The sequence below is a fragment of the Vipera ursinii genome (assembly GCF_947247035.1).
Source record: "Vipera ursinii genome assembly, chromosome: 7".
In the NCBI taxonomy this organism is placed as follows: Eukaryota; Metazoa; Chordata; class Lepidosauria; order Squamata; family Viperidae; genus Vipera; species Vipera ursinii.
In genome coordinates, this window is record NC_139521.1 from 66615461 (window position 1) to 66638805 (window position 23345).

At 40.8% G+C, this 23345-nt stretch overlaps 1 protein-coding gene across 1 annotated transcript in view; it reads right to left on the reverse strand.

Moving 5' to 3' along the window:
• ARHGAP24 (Rho GTPase activating protein 24) overlaps nt 1-23345 on the reverse strand; it is a 416617-nt gene that overhangs the window by 257426 nt on the left and 135846 nt on the right. Inside the window, exon 3 of the mRNA XM_083367563.1 lies at nt 771-858. Within this exon, the coding sequence (XP_083223689.1) occupies nt 771-858 (88 nt within the window). The remainder of the gene's footprint in view (nt 1-770; nt 859-23345) is intronic.

Consider the following 23345-nt stretch of genomic DNA (forward strand, 5'->3'; position numbering starts at 1 on the left):
GTTGCCATAGCACACTGAGACAGCTGCCTAGATATTTAACTACTTTTCAACTTATTACCAATTTGACTCAGGAATGCAAACCATGCTTGGCTTCAGTTTACTAATTTTCATTTATCTTTTTCCCCTGGGTCATCCATCCTGAAAAAATCATTGTACATTTATCAACAGCTTACTTCAAGATATTCTCTAATAATAACACATCAAACGTTTCAAGTGATCTATGTGTTTATTTGGTGCTTTAGAGTTGATGTTAATTCCTGGGGACCACCTGGATTAGTCCTTGCAGTTCTCTTGGCAAGATTTCAGTAGTTCACCATTGCCTGTTTCCTAGGGCTGAGAAAGAATGACTGGCCTAAGTTCACCTAGCTGGCTTTATGCCTAAGGTAGGACTAGAACTCCCAGTTTCCTGGTTTCTAGCCCGATTTCTTAACCACTACAATAAACTAGGTCTCTTGTATTTAATTATCGACAAGAAATGACACATAAACAAGAGTATGCAGTTCTAAACACATGCACCAATAAAATGCTAATCGTTAAAAAGTATTGTTTTGTTTTAATTTTGAAGTTTTTAAAAACTTTTTAAAGAAACAGGGCAACTATGTTATCAGTAACACTATCATTACCAAAAATGTCTGAACCCCCTTTTATAAAATTTATAACTTTAAATTTTTAATATTCTTCAATCTATAAACAAGGATGAACATTACATAGACATTAGCCAATCAGTAAACACCACAAAAGATCCATAATGAATGACTGAAGAAACTTACCTGGGATCACTTCAAAAAGGAACTTTCCTGGGTTTTCATCGCTGGAAGGATGCTCAATCACACGATTTCCAGGTAAGAATATGGTACCCTTAAAAATAAAATTAGGAAAAAGGACAAGATGAATTTTTTTAGATAAAAGGAAGAAGAAGAAAAAAACAGTTAGATCATTAGGGGCACACATCTCCCAACCAGGTCTCAATTAAGGTCATGGACTAGGACAGGGGTCCCCAACCCCGTCTGTGGACCCGCACCAGTCCATAGCATGCTAAAACCCAGGCCGTGCAAAGAAGGGAAGCCCCCTCCACCAGATGCAGGCAGCACACAGAACTATGCCCCCTCTGGTTCATGGAAAAACAGTCCCTGGTCCCCAAAAGGAACCTTCCTCTAAGGCAGGGGTAGGCAACCTTGGCTCTTTTATGACTCGTGGACTTCAACTCCCAGAATTCCTGAGCCAGCCATGCTGAGAGGAAAGGGAGAGTTTCCATGCTGAGCCATGCTGGCTCAGGAATTCTGGGAGTTGAAGTCCATGAGTCACAAAAGAGCCAAGGTTGCCTACCCCTGCTCTAAGGAAAAGAATCAGATAACCAGCCTCTTCTAAGACATTTTGTAGCTTTTCCCCCTATCTCAAAAGTCTTGTGAAAGTTGGAGACTGGAGAGTAATTGCCAGATCCAGGAAGGCCTCTTTGAAGACTGCGGGTATCATTCTCTCTCAAAAGGTGAAAACTGTCTGGATACAGATTGTCATGCTTCCTTCAGGCAAGAACTAGGAGGTGACAGAGGTCATTGCAGAAAGCACTAAGAGAGATCCAACCTAAGAGTAAGGAGAAAAGTTCGGACAGTGAGAACAATTAATCAGTGGGATAGTTTGCCTCCTGGAGTTGTGGCCCTTCCATCACTGGAGGTTTTCAAAAATAAATTGGATAACCATTTGACCAGGATGATATAAGATCTCCTGTCTTGAACAGAGGATTGGAGTAGAAGTCCTCTCAGGTCCCTTCCACCTATGATTCTATGTTATATGTTATATTGCGTAGTGGTTAGAATTTGGTTAGAATTACTGCAGGCTAATTCTGCTGACTGCCGGCCATTCAATCCTCACCAGCTCAAGGTTGACTCAGCCTTCCATCCTTCTGAAGTCGGTATAATGAGGACCCAGATTGTTGGGGGCAATATGACGACTCTGTAAAACTGCTTAAAGAGGGCTGTAAAGCAGCATGAAGTAATATATAAGTCTAAATGTTATTGCTAAGTGCTATTCCATGGTACTCTAAAGATCAAAATTCATCTCAGTAATTTGGCAACTGGATGCCATAGCACTGGATTCTTGGTTCACAGTTCACGTTTAACCATGGTTTTTGCAAGGCACAGTAGCCTGGCTCATTGTTTTATAAATGGGAAAAAATGTCAAAATCATGGTTTACTCTCTGTAAATGTAATTCTTAAGCAAGTGTAACAGAAACTGTAATTTGCAAATGACACCCAGCCAATAATCCTCCTCTATAGCCAGTCCTCCATCATAATTTTGATTTTCAATGTTGACAAAAATCTCAATCGGAGTTGAGATCAAATTACGATTCACGGTTATTATCTCTGTGCAGGGTCTCTGGCAGAATTGTAGAGAGAGGGGCTCTTTCAGGAATGCATGACAATGTATTTTAATATTTAAAGTCAACACTTAGTACAACTATGCAGTGGTTATGTGTCCCTATAAATACAGCTGAAACTGAAGCTGATGCTCCATCTTGTTTGCTGATGATCGATCTGAGACTTCTGTTTTCTCTCCCATCTGCAGCCATGGAGCATGCAGAGTATAGATTTTCATTTTGACATCATTAATAGACTTATTTTTCCAGCAAATATTGCACAGTGAGGCAATAGAACCAGCATCTTCTAGGAGATACAGAAGATATCTCAAGTATCCATTACTTAATTCCTTACCTGTCTCTGTACCCCCAGAATTCTTTTTGGTATTACAGACACAAGTATGCATTTTCTCTTCTTTTTTTAGTTTGTTTCCTATCAGCATTATAGAATAAGGATAGAATCAAGATCACATGAATCATTAGTACCACTTTATAATGCCTTAGTTAGACCACACTTGGATTACTGCATCCAGTTTTGGTCACCACGATGTAAAAAGGATATTGAGATTCTAAAAAGAGTGCAGAGAAGAGCGGGCTGGAAGTTAAAACATATGAAGAATGGTTGCAGGAACTGGGTATGTCTAGTTTAATGAAGAGAAGGACGAGGGGGGACATGATAGCAGTGTTCCAATATCTAAGGGGCTGCCACAAAGAAGATGGACTCAAGCTATTCTCCAAAGCACCTGAAGGCAGGACAAGAAGTAACGGATGGAAACTAATCAAGGAGAAAAGCAACCTAGAATTTCCTGACAGTGGGAACAATTAACCAGTGGAATGTCTTGCCTACAGAAGTTGTGGGTGCTCCAACACTGGAGGTTTTTAAAAAGGGGCTGGACAACCATTTGTCTGAAATAGTATAGGGTTTCCTGCTTGAGCACGGGGTTGTATTAGAAGACCACCAAGGTCCCTTCCAACTTTGTTATTCTGGTCTTCTGAATAGAGTGACAGATCAGTTATGGTTATGCCCACCTTTATGCCTTAAGATAGTAACTGAGATTAATTGAACAGACTGGGCTGCTGCCATGGATTAATTCATTCTATCACTTTCTGGATGCTTTCCGAAGCAGACATTCATTTTGTTTCTATAGCAGTTTATAATCTTTCCTATCAATGTGAAAATTCACATGATTTTTATTTGCAATTTTATTTAACATACACATACAGACATTTATAAGAGAAACTGGCTATCACATTTCTTTGCCCACCCTATATTCCTAATGGTGCATGCATTTCCTTTATGAACACATTCTTATATGTAGTGCTTTTTTTGTAAAAAAAAAAAAAGGTGCCAGAACTCATACACGTCATACAACCCGCCTTGCCTACCCTACAAGGTTCCATCCAAAAAAGATTCCGGAACTCCATTCTGGGTGTTCTATGACAAAAAAAGCCCTGCTTATATGCATCTTTAATAGAAAACAGTCTAAAAACTGTAGAGAAATTGGAAGGGAAAATCAAGAAGATCAATTAAAACGAGGAGCAAAAAATTTACTTCTCTCCCTTATATCTGGCTTATAAAGCCAGTCTTCTTCAATCTTCAGCATTATAATGTTCAGTTACAGGGCTGAATTTTATTTATTTATCTGTTGAGGTGGATTTCAAACAAAACTAGAGACACCATTTTTCTAAATCGGTTATCTTATCTTGTCACTTCTGATTATTTTATCTTACATAATCAGCACAAGCTTTCTTTATTTTCAGATTTCACAAACTTTTACACATTTCCCATTCAATTCTAATCTAATAAATGTATCTGTCTGGAATGGAATCTGAACTGGGCTCTGTGTGTTTGTGTGTGTGTGTGTATGTGATATATACAGCATGAAATATTTGGGTAAAAACTAGTGAAATATTTACCAGTGAGGCCATGAGTGAACCAGAAGAAGATAGGCAAATATGGTGTTGATGGAATCATTAAACAAGTCTACAAAGCAATGAATGTATGGCTTAACTCAGGTGCCTGACTGAAGAATTCTGGGAGATGAAGTCCACAAGTCATAAAAGGGCCAGGTTTGAAGAACCCTGGCTTAACTAGTCGGCTGAATAGGTCACAATTAAACTCTCATGAATGTGCAGTCTCTGGGAACTGGAAGGTTGAACTGGATTTTGCATGGCATGTCAAGGATCACAGTCAAAAAGTGGATGATACTAAGACCAAAAATAGTTCTGATTTAACAACCGAAGTCTAAGGAGCACCTTCAGGCTTTGCTCTTTAAAATCCTCCCCAGTCTTTCAAACATTAGAACAATATTTTTCCCTCCATCACCCTTGGAGCTCTCAAGAGCCAGTAAAGAGATGCTGGAATCCACTTTGCCAGTCTGTCTTATGCCATAAATGTTTTTTTGTGAATAACAGTGCCTAGGTTTATACAATTTTATGTATTTTATTATTAAACGTCTATGCCTCCTACCTGGCCAGGAAAACAATACAGGCGTCTTTGACTTACGACTGTAATGGAGGCCGCCCATTATGGTCATAAGTAATGACGGTCCTAAAACAGTTACCCACATGACCAACCCAATTTTATGACCTTTTAGTGGCAGTCATAAAGCAAATGCTGTTGTTATGTGAATGCCACGGCCTTTAAATGAACTATTTATTATGGAGCATTTTTGATGAACACCAGAAATTAACGTCAGTTTTCAGCAAAAATGTTGTGACCATGGGATGCTGAAAACTGCCATAAATGCAGGCCAGTTGCCAAGTGCCCAAAATATAGTAACTGCATGTGGGGGATGGGACTGCCTGCATTCTAACCACTGCACCACAGCTCTTAAAACAAAAATGTACCCACTCTGGTGCAAATAGGACCCAGATTGTTGGGGGCAATAAGCTGACTTTGTAATAATGCCGCTTGGGGGGGCCTAATAAGCCCTAATAAGCAGGCATATACATAGAATGGAGGCTATTGCTAAGCACATTGGCTTGTGCTTAAATTGTAAGCCGCCCTGAGTCTTCGGAAAAGGGCGGGATATAAATGGGATTAAAATAATAATAATAAAAAAATAGGAAATACAGACTGGCTTGTATTTAGGAAAATGGAAAACGAAGCAAAAGAGAAATAAACTCTCACCTAACCACAGTTTTGTGGGCAGTCGGGGGGGGGGAAACTACATTGTCACTCAAGAACTTTATCTCTAATACGTGCCCTGTACACATCAACACTTTCCCTGGCTCTGATGATAACATTAGACAGCCAGTCTAATAAATCATTCTATGTATTAAAGCTTACAATTAAGTGTCAGCTATTACACTTACATTACAACATTGCTCAACATTAATTAATAGTTACTGATTTTTAAAATATCCTCAACACATTGTTTTGACTTCTGTTTTCACCATCAATCACGTACAGTATTAATCACCAACGAAGCTTCAATCTCGCTTGTTCAATTGCACTGCGGTTGCTCATAGCAACGGAAAAACGCAGAAGAAATCATCTCAAAAACCTTTCTTTTTTTAAAAAAATAAAAAGGTAAACAAACAGTTTATTCTAAAGCAACTTGGTAGTTTTGATTTCCACTGCATAGTTTGAGCTGAAAACAAACAATTAAAAATATTAAACTCTCACCAACCAACCTATCAGGATATAAGGTTCTCAGTATAGGAAGTCCTTGACTTACAACCACAGTTCAGCCTAACATTTCTGTTGCAAAGTGAGACCATTGTTAAGTGAATTTTGCCCGTTCTATGACCCTTCTTGCCACGGTTGTTAAGTGAATCACTGCAGTTGTTAAGTTAGTAATATAGAATGAATTAAATGAATCTGGCTTCTCCATTGGCTTTGCTGGTCAGAGGGTCACAATAGGGGATCACATGACCCCGGGATACTACATTGCCTCATAAATATGAGCCAATTGCCAAGCATCCAAATTTTAATCACCTGATCACGGGGAAGCTGCAACAGTTGTGTGAAAAACAGTCATAAGCCACTCTTTTCAGTACCCTTGTAACTTTGAACGGTCACTAAGCGAATGGTTGTAAGTTGAGGACTACCTGAATAAGTGATAAAAATAAAAAGCTAAAGAGGGAAGGAAAACGGATAGCATGTAAATCTCCTCCAAAGAAGAAAATAGAAATAAGGAAGCTGACTAGGTCCAAGGCCAGCGGTTTCATAATCAGACAATTTTTTAAAAAAGGATCCATTCCAATATAATATTATTTTCTAATATGTTCCTGGTAGCACCTTGGATCTTCTCAGGCTACTAAAGACATTTTCTATCTTGCAGAAATTCTTTGGAAAAGCCCTTGAACATGGCAGTCTGCCCACTTTTTTCTAAACTTTCAATAGATCTAAATAAGTTATTATCTGCCCCCCCCCCGGTGAGCAAAACTGCTTTTACTTTTTCCATGCTTTTTCTTATTATTGATTGATTGATTGATTGATTGGTGCCTTCAAGTCAGTGATGACTCCTGGAAAGTGCCTGGACACGTTTCCTGCAGTTTTCTTACTAAGCTTTCAGAAATGCTCTGCCCTTGCCTTCTTCCTAGGGCTGAGAGGGAGTGACTGGCCAAAGTCACCGAGCTGGCTTTCTGTCTGTAGCAGGACTAGACACACGGGGTCTCCCAGTTTCTAGCCTGGTGCCTTAACCACTATGCCAGACTGCCTCTCTTTTCCACAACTAGCAAATCTGAATTTGTGTACACCACAGCTGTACAAAGGTCCTTCAGAATAAATTGTTAACATTTTAACGGTAGAAGCATCTCGTCATGTAATCCCTGCATCTCTAAACTTAAATGGCACGGTCCATTATTTTATTTTTATTTATGGCAACTACAGAGGTAGATGCAATCACTGATGTACAAATTTAATTTAAATAAAGTGTGTGCATGTGCGTTATGTGTATATGGCTGGTCACATAGCAAGAAGAACTGATGGCAGGTGGACTACATCAGTCATAGAATGGATTCATTTGATAAAAAGTATCCACGAAAGAGACCTAAAACAAGATGGCGTGATGACATCAGCAAATATTGCAAACCCAATTGGCAAACGAAATCTCGGAACCATATGTAGAAGAGGCGTTCATCTTGCAGTGGATAGCCAATGGCTAGAATGATGATCTCTCTCTCTCTCTCTCTCTCCCCTTCCACCCCTCCCCCTCCCCTTATCTATCTATCTATCTATCTATCTATCTATCTATCTATCTATCTATCTATCTATCTATCCATCCATCCATCCATCTATCATCTATCATCTATCTATCTATCTATCTATCTATCTATCTATCTATCTATCTATCTATCTATCTATCTCTATCTATCTATCTATCTATCTATCTATCTATCTATCTATCTATCTATCTATCTATCTATCATATGGACAAAGAATATAGGAGATAAAATATTAAAATAATATAAAAACATAATAACCTCACCATCATATGGAGCCAGTGGTGGGATTCAGCCAAATCGCACCACTTCGGCAGAACCAATAGCTAATTTTTTTTGTTGCCCAGGCCCAGAATGGACTTTCAGAAGCAGCATCAACACAGAGAACCGGTTGTTTACGTATTTCAGTCCCACCGCTGTATGGAGCCATAGAATTGCCCTGGAATGCTTGTTATATTTCAATATCTAAAGAAGCTAACCATCTAACTGCTTCTGACATGGTTGCAATGAGATCATCTCAGGTGCCTTGAAATTTCCTGAGGAGACATTCTTGATCTAGACATGGTCCAGAGACAGAAGGACAAGAGAGATTCTTAGGACTGTAATCTTAGAAAGCCCACAGACTTTTTTTTAAAATCCCATTTATATCCCGCCCTTCTGCGAAGACTCAGGGCGGCTTACAATCTAAAGCACAAATCAATGTGCTTAGCAATGGCCCTCATTCTATGTATATGCCTGCTTATAAGGGCTTTTGCCCCCCCCCCAGCAGCATTATCTGGGAGGAGTTTGATTCTGTAACCCCTGAGGAAGTGGACAGGATTATGGGGAGGCTGAGCTCCACCACATGTTAATTGGACCCGTGCCCTTCTTGGCTGGTTTATGCAGCCCGGGAGAGGACACGAGGCTGGTTCCAGGCAGTTATATCTGCTTCTTTGAGTGAGGGTAATTTCCCCGCCGTCTTGAAGGAGGCGGTGGTGAGACCTCTCCTCAAGAAGCCTGTTCTGGACCCAGCTGTTTTGAACAACTTTCGTCCGGTCTCCAACCTTCGCTTTCTTGCGAAGGTTGTTGAGAGTGTGGTGGCGCATCAGCTTCCCCTGGTCCTGGATGAAGCGGATTATCTAGACCCATACCAATCGGGTTTCAGGCCCGGGTACAGCACGGAGACGGCATTAGTCGCTCTGGTGAATGATCTCTGGAGGGCTCGGGACAGAGGACATTCCTCTGTCCTTGTCCTATTAGACCTCTCGGCGGCTTTCGATACCATCAACCATGGTATCCTGCTGCGGCGTCTCAGGGGATTGGGAGTGGGAGGCACAGTTCTTCAGTGGTTCTCCTCCTATCTCCTGGGACGCTCGCAGTCGGTGTTGGCAGGAGGACAGAGGTCGACCCCTAGGACTCTTGCTTGTGGAGTTCCTCAGGGGTCAGTCCTCTCGCCTCTCCTGTTCAACATCTACATGAAACTGCTGGGTGAGATCATTCGTGGTTTTGGAGTTGGGTATCATCAATATGCCGATGATACCCAACTTTTCATTTCGACCCCAAACCACCCCAGTGATGCCCTCGATGTGATGTCCTGTTGCCTGGAGGCGGTTCGGGCCTGGATGGGGAGGAACAGACTTCAACTCAACCCTGACAAGACTGAGTGGCTGTGCATTCCGGCATCCCGGGACATTCAAAATATTCCATCTCTTCTTATGGGGGGTGAGTCCTTACCCCCCGTGGATAGGGCTCGCAACTTGGGAGTCCTCCTAGATTCACGACTTACTCTGGAAGACCATATAGTGACCGTGACTAGGGGGGCTTTCGCCTGGTGCGCCAGTTGCGACCCTATCTGGACCGGGATGCCCTGTGTATGGTCACTCATGCGCTCATGACCTCTCGCCTGGACTACTGCAATGCTCTTTACATGGGGCTTCCCTTGAAGACCACTCGGAGGCTCCAACTGGTACAGAATGCGGCCGCGAGAGTTGTCTTGGGAGTTTCCCGGTACTCCCATGTTACACCTTTGCTCCGCGAGCTACATTGGTTACCAGTTGTCTTCCGGGTGAGGTTCAAGGTTTTGGTTATGATCTTTAAGTCCTTACATGGCATGGGTCCGGGATACCTCGAGGACCACCTGCTGCCGGCGTCAACTCCCCTCCGCCCTGTGCTTGCCCACAGAGAGGGCCTCCTCAGGGTGCCTCCGGTCAGGGAATGTCGACTGGTGGCCCCCAGGGGGAGGGCCTTCTCTGTGGGCGCTCCGGCATTATGGAACCAACTGCCGGTTGAGCTCCAGATGGCATTGGACCTTCGCTCCTTCCGGCGCGGGCTGAAGACCCACTTATTTGAACTAGCTGGTCTGGCCTGATGGGGAACATTAGGGTTTTTTAATGGGTTTTTACTGTTTTTATTGTTATTGTATTTTAATTGGGTATTTGTTTAATTTCTTTTTAATTTTTGTATTGTTATTTATATATGCCCTGTTCACCGCCCTGAGTCCTTCGGGAGAAGGGCGGTATAGAAATTGAATAAATAATAATAATAATAATAATAATAATAATAATAATAATAATAATAATAATAATAATAATAATAATAATAATTACAAAGTCGGCTTATTGCCCCCAACAATCTGGGTCCTCATTTTACCTACCTCGGAAGGATGGAAGGCTGAGTCAACCTTGAGCCTGGTGGGACTCGAACCTGCACTAATTGCAGGCAGCTGGTGTTACTTAAGGAGGCATTAGCCCACTGCTCCACCAAGGCTCTTTTAAAATGGAAGATTCTGAATAAACCACTTTGAGTTTGTGCTTCAAAGGAAACAATAACAGCTGTCGTAGTATCAGATCTCTCTTTTCCCCTGCAGAGCCCCTTTCCAATTAATTCTCTCCATATTTAAGAAATTGCTCTTGCTGTATTTCACACGTAGATAGCATCTGAAATCAGTTGACTTCATGGGAAAGACGACTGTGAATTGTTCTGAAAAAATGTCCTTTAAACATTTCAGTTTAGAGAGTAAATGTTGGACCATCATCGCATGTGGTGGTAAATTACTCCTTGCTAAATTTGCCAACTCTAAAAAGCAGGCATTCAAAGAAGCCAGCTTTAAAAAAAGCACAATCCCAGGCTAACCTATCTATAATATAGATTTACGAATCAATGCTTGGGGATTAAACCAAAAGAAATGGAATTAATTAAATTTAAGACTTTTACCTGAAATATGTCAATCTTTGTTTACCACATGGGAAATTTCTAGCCCTCCCTCAAATGAAATTTGTATCTGCCTTGTTGAGTGTAACTGTAGACATCTGCTTGAAGTTCCCCCTAAACCCTTGTCCCTGACAGAATGATGGGTTTGGTGATATTTCAGGAAGAAAACTGTCCATCGTGTTAGCTTCCTATGCCGCCAAATCATGTAGAGCTCATCATTCGAGATTGTGACTAAATTGAAAAACACATGCAAGATGGTGTGTTTTTCCACATATTCTAATGATTGTTATATACATATGAAAATGAAAACAAAAACAGCCAAAAGCCAAACCAAATCAAATGAAAATATTTAGGAGTGTCAGAACAGCCAAATGTATTAATGGTGTGGCATTGAAAATTCAATTTTCAAGCAACTCTCCAATTAATCTTAACATAAACTCCTAACATTACAGGGAAGGTAACCATGTTCTTAGCTCAACTGACTTCATGAGAAGTGCTGGCACCATCTGAGATTAAACAATAGATTGTTGTGTTAGTGGAATGCAAGTGAAAGATTAACTGGCCACTTTCTTAAGAAAAGAAAACATAAAAACTAAAAGAACTTGAAGAGACAGGAAAGAGGACACAGAGAGAAGATTAAGATAAAAATAAAAATAAATGGACAAGATAAAAATAAAGATAAATGGATACGAGAAAAGGCAAGAAATGTATGTATGTATGTATGTATGTATGTATGTATGTAATACTGTAATATTAGTACTAATTTTTCTATAATTAAGTACTGAGGAACAGTTTTCTTGATGAACCTTTAAAAAGATACAGTTTATATCCTAAAAGGTAAAGGTAAAGGTTCCCCCGCACATGCGTGCTAGTCGTTTCCGACTCTAGGGGCCGGTGCTCATCTCCGTTTCAAAGCTGAAGAGCCAACGCTTGTCCGAGGACATCTCCGTGGTCATGTGGCCGGCATGACTAGACGCCAAAGGTGCACGGAACGCTGTTACCTTCCCACCGTAGTGGTCCCTATTTTTCTACTTGCATTTTTACGTGCTTTCGAACTGCTAGGTTGGCAGAAGCTGGGACGAGTAACAGGCGCTCACTCTGCTACGCGGCACTCGGGACTTGACCCGCCAAACTGCCGACCTTCCGATCGACAAGCTCAGCGTCCTAACCCACTGAGCCACCGCGTCCCTTCATTTATATCCTACCTACCAGTATATACTTTGTAGTTATATAATGCTATTGTTAAATAAAGTTTTAATTGTTCATAATTCTATTCTATTCTATTCCATTCTATTCCATTCCATTCCATTCCATTCCATTCCATTCTATTCTATTCTATTCTACAGTATTCTATTCTGTTCTATTCTATTCTATTCTATTCTATTCTATTCTATTCTATTCTATTCTATTCTATTCTATTCTATTCTCCGAGATGACCATGGCTGACATGAAGGAGGCAGTGTGACACAGAGGATCATGGAAAGTGCTGATCCACAGAGCAGCCGAGAGTTGGACAGGACTAAATGACTGACCATGCTGATGGTGCAGTACAGAAATGGATAACTACACAGAAGGATATGAACCTCTGTAATGATAAGCTGGTCATAAATGTGGCAACCTATACAAACTATTTCCCCTTCCAAACCAAGAAATCTATGGTACCTTGAAGATTAAGCTTCCATATCCCGAAATGTTTATTCCAAAAAGTATTAGTTTGGTTTAACTTGAGCAAGTACTCAGGCAGCAAAATAAGTCTTTTTTTGCTGCTATCTCTGCCCTGCGGCGCTCCGAATCTCGGAAACGTTGCTATAATATATGATGTTAGCACTCTCCTTCCCTGTTTCATTGCTCCTCGGAAACCTGGAGAAGAGCTTAGTTTCCATGGTGCCTGAAGAAGGGGAAGTAATTGTATCAGTGGCTCATTCTATCTCATCATTCCACAGTCCCATTAGGGCAATGACAGGCACACTGGCTCAGGCTTCTGGAGATTCCCCCAGAGCATTCTGTAATCTATCAGATGCTTTAAGTCCTACTAACACAGAAGATGTGTAGCTCAGAGTTGAACCCTGGAGACCTTGGCGCTCTCCAAGTTAGGTTGTTTGCTTGCAAAGATTTCATTACTAAACTAGATAACATCATCAGAAACAACCAAGCTCAGAGACCACCAAGGACTCTATGATTCCGTGAGACTCTGCAGAAGACCACCTAATAGGTTCTCCACTGCTCATTGCCACCATGGGCCCAGTGTCAGGAGATCAGTGATTCTTAAACTGTTTGACTCAATTACCCCTTTCCCCAATCTCAAATAACATTATTAACCCTACAAAAACCAGATTCTGTTGTTTTATACAACATTTTGGCAGTGGTAATAATCCCAAACTGGATCCATGGCTCACAAACAAGCAACTACAAATTGTTTCCAGGATGTGCTGTAATTTAAAATCGCTATAATGGAGGGTAGCCTGATCAAGAACATATGGCAAACCATGGCCACTTTACTCATTATCCAAGCCAAAAACTAATTTCTAGAAGGTCAAGATATGTCTCCTCTAACTGCAGAATTCAGAACACTGATTATTTCAGTTACAGAGTGGCAGATTCCAATTCCACGTTGGGGTGGAAAAAGTTTTCTAACATTAAGAGTAGTCGAAGAGAGCTGAAGAAGCTTCTTGGATGAGAAGTGAAACGTCTTCAAAGAAAAACAAGGAAGTCCAGTTGCCTCGTGAAAAAGCATCTTTGGGACAACTATAACCTGGATGACTGAGGATCTCCATAGACATTAAGAGATAAAATGATTTTTGCAGTGTATGCCTCTCAGCATACACAATGAACAGCCCAGCAGGAGGCTGATGGAGCAGATCAGCAAGGGGGTTGGACAGCTCCGGGCGATAACCGCTCACGCAGGATAAGCCTAATGGGTTAAGCTGTTGACAGCCCCAGGCATGGTCAGCCTGGCGGGAAGCCAGGATTTAAACCCATTGGTCACCTGCACTGGCGGGAAGCCCAGGTTTGAACTGATTGGATGCCATCCACCTGGGCAAGTACAAATAGACGCCAGGTTTCCCCTGTTCCCCAGTTCGTTCTGTTCTGAATAAACTCATCGTTACCCAGCTCTGTGTCCGCCTCTCTGTGAAGCACGCGACTTTACAATTTTTTTCTGTGGGTGGAATTCCTTTTACTGGGGGTGTTCATGAAGAAAATAGGCAACCGTCTTGCTGTTGTAATCTGAATTTTTGCACAGAGCAGGGTATCATTTGGACAGCCTAAATTGACAGTTCCATCATTATATTTCTAGACTAACAGTATATTCTACCTTACATGAAGGCTGATGGCCCACACTGATCTGAGAGTCCAGATAGATAGAAATCATGCAGCCCACGAAATCCAATAGCAGTTCAATAAGAATGCGTGGATGATAACATTTTTCCAATGTACTTCTGTGGTTATTCTGAGAATAAAATGAGGGGAACCCCACCCTGAATGTAAGATTCCTTAATTTATTAAGGGAAAAGTAGAATGAGGACATATAAATAAGGAACAAATAACAAAAAACAGATAAATAACCAACAAATAAATAAGGAAGTTGGATTAGACAAACCCATACCTTGATCAATAAAGGCTCTTTTGAAGTCCAGGTTCTCTACAGAAAATTTAATTTGTCTCCATGTTCTTCCTCTCTGTCCTAGGCTGATACTCCACACTTTATTCCTGACTGTTTTTCTCTATTTTTTTTTTCTGTCTGAACAATCTTCTGACACAGATTTATCAGGGCACAACAGATTTTTGTGAACCGACGTCAGTCACTATTCTATTCCATAAAAGCTCATCTTATGATAAATATATCTGCAGTGCCCCAACATGCATTATTCTGTTGATGGAATTAATAGTGCATCTAGCAATTTTTAGAAGGAATAAAAGAATCCTACACAGTGTTACTGGCCAGGCACCAGAAAATTTTCTTGGTTAATTGATATGCCTTCTGACAGTATCTTTAAAAAAAGGCTTGCAAGGCCACTGAACAACAGAGGTGAAAGTCCACCTTATTCGTGCACCACAAAAATAACCACTGTTTTCCCTTTCAGTACTAATTTAAAAGGTTGCGTCATTTAACTAATTTGGGGTAAAAAAAAAGTGGAATGAAATTCTACAGCAAAGGAAAATGATAGCATTGATTTACCAGGTTTCCCAGTCCTAAAACCAGAATTGTTCATTAAAATCCTAAACAGGTGGCATCTTTGGCAGTCTATGCAAGAGACAGATTTATTATGCCTTTCATTTTTAAAATATTTATGCAAGGATAGAAGGCAAGGCACAATGTCTTCAGTTATCAAAACATCCTTTTCAAAATTGCAGCCAAACCTGGCAAACCATTCAAAGGATAGTATTGTACTGCCAATTTTTCAATCATTGTCTTATACAAGAGAAAAATGTGGGGGTTTTTTTCTTTCAAAGGGCCACATTCTGTACAAAGATAAAGGCTAGAACAGGTGCCAGCCTTTAGTCTAACAGGTTAGACTTGGTTAATGCAAATACCCCTCGACTTACAACAGTTCACTTAATGACTGTTCAAAGTTACAACACCACTGGAAAAAGTGACTTATGACCATTTTTCACACTTACGACTGTTGCAGCATCCCCGTGGTCACGTGATTTACATTCAGATGTTGGATACCTGGTTTCATCTTTATGACAATTGCAGTGTCCTGGGGTCATATGATCACCATTGGCAACCTTCTGACAAGCAAAGTCTATAGGGAAGCCAGATTCACTTAACAACCATGTTACTAACTTAACAACTGCAGTGATTCACTTAACCACTGCGGCAAGCAACATCGCAAAATGGGGCAAAAGTCACTTAACAAATGTCTCGCTTAGCAACAGAAAAGTTCGGCTCAGTTGTAGTTGTTAGCTGAGGACTTCCTGTAAAAAGGCTCATGTCTCTTGCATACCTGAAAATCAATGCAGGTAGTTTGAGTTTGATTTCATAAACTCTATTTCAGTTTTTGCTTGCTTTTTGTGAATTTCAGGGCTTTTGCCAGAGATCATGACTTTTCTTTTACATTTTTCAAGGTTTAAAAATTCAACTTTTAAAAAAAGCTGTAGATATAAAGTCCATGCCTCAACAAAGACTTCACACACACACACACACACACACACACAGAGACACACACACAGAGACACACACAGACACACAGACACAGACACAGACACACACAGAGACACACACAGAGACACACACACAGACACACACACACACACACACACACACACACACACACACATATATATATATATCCACAGGAACTAGTCAACAAAACAATTTGTTGTCAACAATTAGCAATTTGAATAATTTGCACAAATAATGAGCTGTCATAAGTTGACTAGTTCCTGTGGATAAGCCCTGAGTCGGGCCAAAACAGGAATGAAAGAGTTAATTAGCAAGGTCCATTCAAAAAGCCTTGACAAATACTTAAACATACATTTGCCTTGCCTTCCAGCTAATATAAGAGAGACAGAACCTGTGGCTCAGGAGGTTAAAACACTGCCTGATATATAATCAGCCCGGGTTCGAATCTCAGATAAAGGGTATGACTAACTGATGAGAACATAAAAGAGTTCGAAATGATCATCTTAGCCTCCCAAATTCTTTATTAGCAATTTGAATAATTTGCACAAATAATGAGCTGTCATAAGTTGACTAGTTCCTGTGGATAAGCCCTGAGTCGGGCCAAAACAGGAATGAAAGAGTTAATTAGCAAGGTCCATTCAAAAAGCCTTGACAAATACTTAAACATACATTTGCCTTGCCTTCCAGCTAATATAAGAGAGACAGAACCTGTGGCTCAGGAGGTTAAAACACTGCCTGATATATAATCAGCCCGGGTTCGAATCTCAGATAAAGGGTATGACTAACTGATGAGAACATAAAAGAGTTCGAAATGATCATCTTAGCCTCCCAAATTCTTTATTAGCAATTTGAATAATTTGTATATATATATATATATATATATATATATATATATATATATATATATATATATATATATATATATGTCATATGTTAACTCTTAGATTACCTTGCTAGGCCCCAAACATGGGGCAAATCTTTATTTCCTGTTCGAATCTCAGGTTCGAATCTCAGGTTCGAATCTCAGAAGGGTATGACTAACTGATGAGGACTAATGAGGGCAATGTTTCGACGAAATCTCATCCATCATCCTACATATATATATGTAAAGGTTTCCCCGCATATGCGTGCTAGTTGTTTCTGACTCTAGGCATTTCAAAGCCGAAGAGCCAGCGTTTGTCCGAGGACATCCCCATGGTCATGTGGCCGGCATGACTAGACGCCAAAGGCGCACGGAACGCTGTTACCTTCCCACCGTAGTGGTCCCTATTTTTCTACTTGCATTTTTACGTGCTTTCGAACTGCTAGGTTGGCAGAAGCTGGGACGAGTAACAGGCGCTCACTCTGTTACGTGGCACTCGGGATTCGACCCGCTAAACTGCCGACCTTCTGATCGACAAGCTCAGTGTCCTAACCCACTGAGCCACTATCTATCTATCTATCTATCTATCTATCTATCTATCTATCTATCTATCTATCTATCTATCTATCTAAAAACTAAGCCATGTTAATGATGTCTTATTGCATAAAAGAGAACTGCCTGGATTGATATAAATTTGCTAAGCTGTAATCAGCTTAGCAAGTTTATATCAATCCAGGCAGTACTCTTTTATGCAATAAGCCATCATTAACATGGCTTGGTTTTGTGTGCTTTGGGAAAACCATTCATAAGCAGGAGTCATGTTGTACTTGAAATTCTCCTTCTATGGTCCAGGACCAGTTGCACATGTTGGAGAAAACAGTTGAACTGACAGTTTGAAGTGATTTATACGCAGGGTTTTAAGTAGAAAAATTTGAAAGAGAATAAACAGATGGTAAAGCAATGCTATACAAAATGAGCATAGTCCAGCCAGATATAATTGCATTTAAAATTACTAGTGACCATATATAAAGCTTACTTGCAGTTAATGGAGCTGGCTTGTACTGACTTGCAAGACCCAAGTGTAAAATTTTCTGGAATTTTGTGAGCTTGTTGAGAGCAAAACTTAGCCAAACTCTTAAAGTGCCAATCAATGTTTCATAAGTAGTAACACAGCAACAGCAATGGAGGTAGCATAGCTGGTTATTAAATATTTACCCGCACTTTACTGCCCACAGTGTAGAACCTGTTCAGAATTTCCATTGCTAATTAAAGGATGGTGTACGAATCATAATATCAGTTTTCATAATATATTGAACAAAATCCAAGCAAATCAGGGCAACGCACAAACATTTTACTGGCAAGGTCCAACGTCTGTTAAATTTGCTTCCATCACAATACGTAAGGTGGAAAAATGGTTAGCAAAGTTAAATTGTTCCCATAGAACAAACTTTTATAACAATGTCATAAATATTGCTTTAAATACAGCTTCAATTGCATTCCTTAGTATTCCTTTAGAAAAGCTTATTTAAAAAGCAGCAAAGAAAAACAAAGAAATCACTGTAATTACCTAATTTTATCCAGTTCAAACAAGTATGTTAAGCCTGCCCAATTAAATGCCACACATTTGTTTAAAAAACAAAAACAACAGTGGAGCTTTACATTTATTCGTTGTTTTTCTTTTCTTAGAAGCCAATGCATTTGGCAGGAAACTACTAATAAAATCTCTACCCATAGCAACAAGTCCTCTTCTAGTTGCCTATTCAGCTGAAAATACTGCTTTTATCTCAGGTGTAATGGAGAGAGAATTCCCTTGAGCTCTAAAGAAACTACAAGAATTTGATTCTTTTTCATTCTCAACTACAAATTAATTAAAACAGTCTCAGATATTTTGCTTTGCCAGTTCAATTGCCATGCAGGGCTTATCCAGAAGAATCCATCTGGGGATTATGTTTCCCTCCCCAAAAAGAAGAGTTGATTTTATCTAAATGTGTTGTGGTAACAGCTATCAGAATTCCCACCTAACACAAGAAACTACTTTAAAGGAACAGTAAAAACCGTATGCTTTTTGGATAATGAAGCAACAAAATCAAAGGTCATTCCATCCTGCTTTGCTATCATCCAAGGGCATCCATGGGGAAGAGAGGGTCAAGATGGCGACTGTGACCATGGCTAGCATCTTGGTCAGGGGTGGACAACTATGGCCACTTGATGATCTATGGATTTCAACTCCCAGGATTCCTGAGCCCGCATGGAAACTGTCAGTTCTGGGAGTTGAAGTCCACAGGTCAAGTTGCCATTAGTGGCCCACATCTGATCTTGGGGTTTATGATCCCCTACAGATGCTGGACGTGGTGGCTCAGTGGGTTAGGAAGCTGAGCTTGTCGATCAGATGGTCGGCAGTTTGGCGGGTCGAATCCCGAGTGCCGCGTAGCAGAGTGAGCACCTGTTACTCATCCCAGCTTCTGCCAACCTAGCAGTTCGAAAGCACGTAAAAATGCAAGTAGAAAAATAGGGACCACTACGGTGGGAAGGTAACAGCGTTCCGTGCGCCTTTGGCGTCTAGTCATGCCGGACAAATGACCACAGAGACGTCCTCTTCGGCTTTGAAATGGAGATGAGCACCGGCCCCTAGAGTTGGAAACGACTAGCTGCTACCATTTCTTTTATTCCCTTTAAAATATCTCTGAATTGCAAAATGAATTGCATTGTTACCTTCTGTTTGATATGACAAAATGAGCTCATGCTATTCCATTTTATTTAATTTTATTTGTTTCTTGCAGAAGGAATGTTCACTGCTTGGATCAACAGTCCATTTACCAAACCATAAATCCAGTTGTCTAATATTTTGCTGTGTAAAAAACGTGGCTGAAAAAAAAAACACCTTTGGAACTCAATAATTTACCAATCAATGAAGAAATATCAGTATGTCACCATAAATCACTGTGTAACAAAAAGTGCTGTTTATCTACTTTCTTTGCAGCTTTTCTTGCCAATGCCTGCCAATCAGCTTTGGATGGCTTTTTCCCCAGCAGACCTTTAATGCAGCTCATTGCAACAAAAAACGGCAGTTTGAAAGGATGAAGACAGCAAGGAGGATTTAAAAACTAAATTTCTGAAAGATGATCCAACAACATTAAACGCCCCCAGTTTAAGGATGGTTTCTGAGCTGGGGTTTATCCACCTTGCCTGATTGCCCCAGGTAGGCAATTGTTTCTGGAGGGCAGAAACAGACAACATTACTCTATTAATTCCTCACTCGCCATCAAAGAGATCTCTTAATGTATTTTTCAGTTACACACCATAACTCTATCAAGTTGCCTTGAGTTTTCCTATCCATTTGAAATAGTGCTCTTTAGTTTGTCGCAGCCCAGACTTGGCTGTTCAACAAGTCCCTCTTCACCATTTTTCATATGCTCCAATAAGTTCTATGCTTTACTTCAACAATGCTGCACAGTGCTTGTGATCATTACTTAGCATGGGGAAGTTTTCTGGTTGAAAAAGAAAATGTCAGAGAAACTGCAAACACTTCACATGTTTGAAGGTTTTTCTCTCCTGGTTAAACTGAGTTTTCAAAGCAAATTACATTATGATTTTAAAGCAGCTTTCCCTAATATGAGAACCTTTTAGATCAGGGGTCTCCAAACGTGGCCAATTTAAGACTTGTGCCAATGGTGCTTTTCAAAAGACAACTGGACTGTCTTGGGTTTTTCCCCCCCTTCCCTTGTTCAAAGAAGAATACCCCAAGAAAATCCGGCTGTCTTTTGAAAAGCACTTTTGAGACATTCAGAACCTGGATGATCGAGAATCTCCATAAGACTTTTAAGGTTGTGGACTTCAATTCCAGAATTCCTCAGCCATGGTCATGCTGGCTGGGGAATTCTGGGAGTTGAAGTCACAAGTCTAAAAATTGCCAAGTTTGGAGACCCCTTGTCTAGATGCGTGGATTTCAAGACCCAGAATGCTCAGCCATCGTTATGCTGACTGTAAATTATATAAGTTGAAATCCACACATTTAGAATGTGCCTAAATTGTGATAGGCTACAGATATTTGTGTGTTTCCCCATTGTATAAATATGTGAACCTTTTTTTTTATAGCATGGGTGTCCAAACTTTGGCTTCCCTGGGCTGCATTGAGTAAAGAGAAATTGTCTTTGGCCGCATATAAAATATATAATATAGTTAAAATCATATAATAATGGTAACAGTTTATGATCTTGTGAGGCTACATTATTAGCTGTCCATGTGGCCTGCAGGCTGCAGGTTGGATAAACCCACTTGATAGTTTTGGCCATACCTATGTGTGAAAAGGGGAAAGATTTAAAATATTTTTGTACCTATTTGTGGCATTCATTTTATTTATAAACCACAACTGATGGTATGACTTAATTCTTAAATAATCAACTGACTGTTTGTATAACACACAAAGTCACAAACAAGATAACTACAAGGAGATGGAAACTGTACAGGATAGTCCAAAACTCATACAATGATATGTTCTTATGCATTTTTTATTATCACTCTTTATAGCTTGATCTGGGGCCAAACAATTAGTAAGTGCCAGTCTATTCACTGTATTGCTTTAAAAAGAAGCATTCAGATCAATTTTCTCCTTCATTTCTGTTTTTTTTTAACTTCCTCTGATTAATGTGAGACCAGAATAGTTTCATTCTGTCAGTGGCATAATATAAGTTAATAACACTTGAATATCACTTTACAGCTACAGTCAATTTTCTTTGATCGAACTCATGACTGATCAGTGGCGTAGCGTGGGTTGTCAGCACCCGGGGCAAGGCAAGTAATTTGCGCCCCCTCGCTCTCGCACTGCACCGCACGCCTGGCACCCCCCTGGCGTAAGAAGAATCGAGCCTCCCGCGATCTCCCATCCCCCCCACCCCCCTGAAATTCTCGCCCGCTTTCACAGACTTGTTCTTTTACACCGGCTGCAAGTACCAGGAGCCAAAGGCAGCCTCTCCGAAAGCCTCACACCCAAAGACGCAGGCACGCCCACACCGAGGAACGCCGCCGCTGGCGAGGCTCGCAGACGCCGCTGCTGCCGTTCTTTCTTTCTCATTCGCGGGAGCGCGCGGCGGCGTGCGCATACAGACGCGTATATAGACCCAGGGAGCCGCCGAGCCTTCCCCCACCCGGAGAGAGAAGCGTTTCTGTGTCAGCGCAGGCACAGATACCGCTCGCTCGCGAGCAGCCTTGCCCTAGCCCGCCAGTCGCGCCCCCCCAGATGTTGCGCCCGGTGCGGCCGGCCCCCCCTGCACCCCCCACGCTATGCCACTGTGACTGATGGTGTTATCGCCATCAAGTTAGAAGTCTTTCCACGTCCTGCTCAGAAAACACAAATGCTACATAGTGATCTAGAGATTTTAGGCTCAGTTGATGACAACCTAAAGAAGTCCAGGGAGAGGACATTTTCAGTAACTCCTGACTCAACGTCAGAGTCATCTCATAGGCAGAGTTCACAGGACAGACTGATTCATAAATAGGCAATCACTATTTTGCATTATCAATAAAGGAGAATATCTATAACTCAGGGTTAAAATGAAGGATGCTTGGTGCTTTCTGACCTTGCTTGTTTTCAAGCACTGGTAATGTTACCTAGTTTGGGTAATGAAAAGTAATTAATATAATCACGCTGTTGCTTTTCCTTAACTTGAGATAAGCCCTGAGCAGAAAATATACCCCACCTTGCAGATGTTGGCATTTTTACTTGGAATATTGCATCCAGTTTGGGTTGCCACAATATAAAAAAGATGTTGAGACTCTAGAAAGAGTGCAGAGAAGAGCAGCAAAGATGATTGGGGGTCTGGAGGAAAAAACATACAAAGAATGTTTGCAGGAATTGGGTATGTCTAATTTAATGAAGAGAAGGACTAAGGGTGATATGATAGCAGCGTTCCAATAACTCAGGGGCTGCCACAAAGAAGAGGGAGTCAAGCTATTCTCCAAAGCAGGACAAGAAGCAATGGGTGGAAACTAATCAAGGAGAGAAGCAACCCATATTGAGAACAGCCTGCAAATGACCAGCTGTCTCCAAGGAAGATAAATTCTTCCATTCACCACCATCCTGTCAGAGCTGAAGAAGCTTCTTGGATAATAATTCAAATGTCTTCAAAGAAAAACAAGAAAATCCAGTTGCCTCCTGAAAAAGCACCTTTGGGACAACTGTGACCTGGATGACTGAGAATCTCCATAGAGGTTTAGCTCATATTAGCATTTTTCCTTGAGGGATTAAGGATGAGCAATTTGATTTTTGTAAGCCACAACCAGGGTTGTCTGTAGGGTATGGCACAAAAGTCAAGATGATGACTGATTGCAGTGCTACCACTTTTATTTATGTACATACATAAAGAACAGGCAGAATTTCAACCATGAGGCTCTGTCCACTATTGTGACATTTTTGACTTCATCTGTGGTCAGTATGCTGCTTTCCATCAAACCACACCAAGCATTTGGATCAGGCAACACATCAAGATGGAGAAGAGCTGGTTTGCACCAGCTAGCAAATGGCACACTCCCTCAGTCAAAGGGCACACAACCCAAATCACACTGGTTATTTTGGCAGCAAAATTAAAATAAAGTAGTAAAACAATTAGTGTCCGGCTGAAGAATCGTGACCACACATTAAGTTC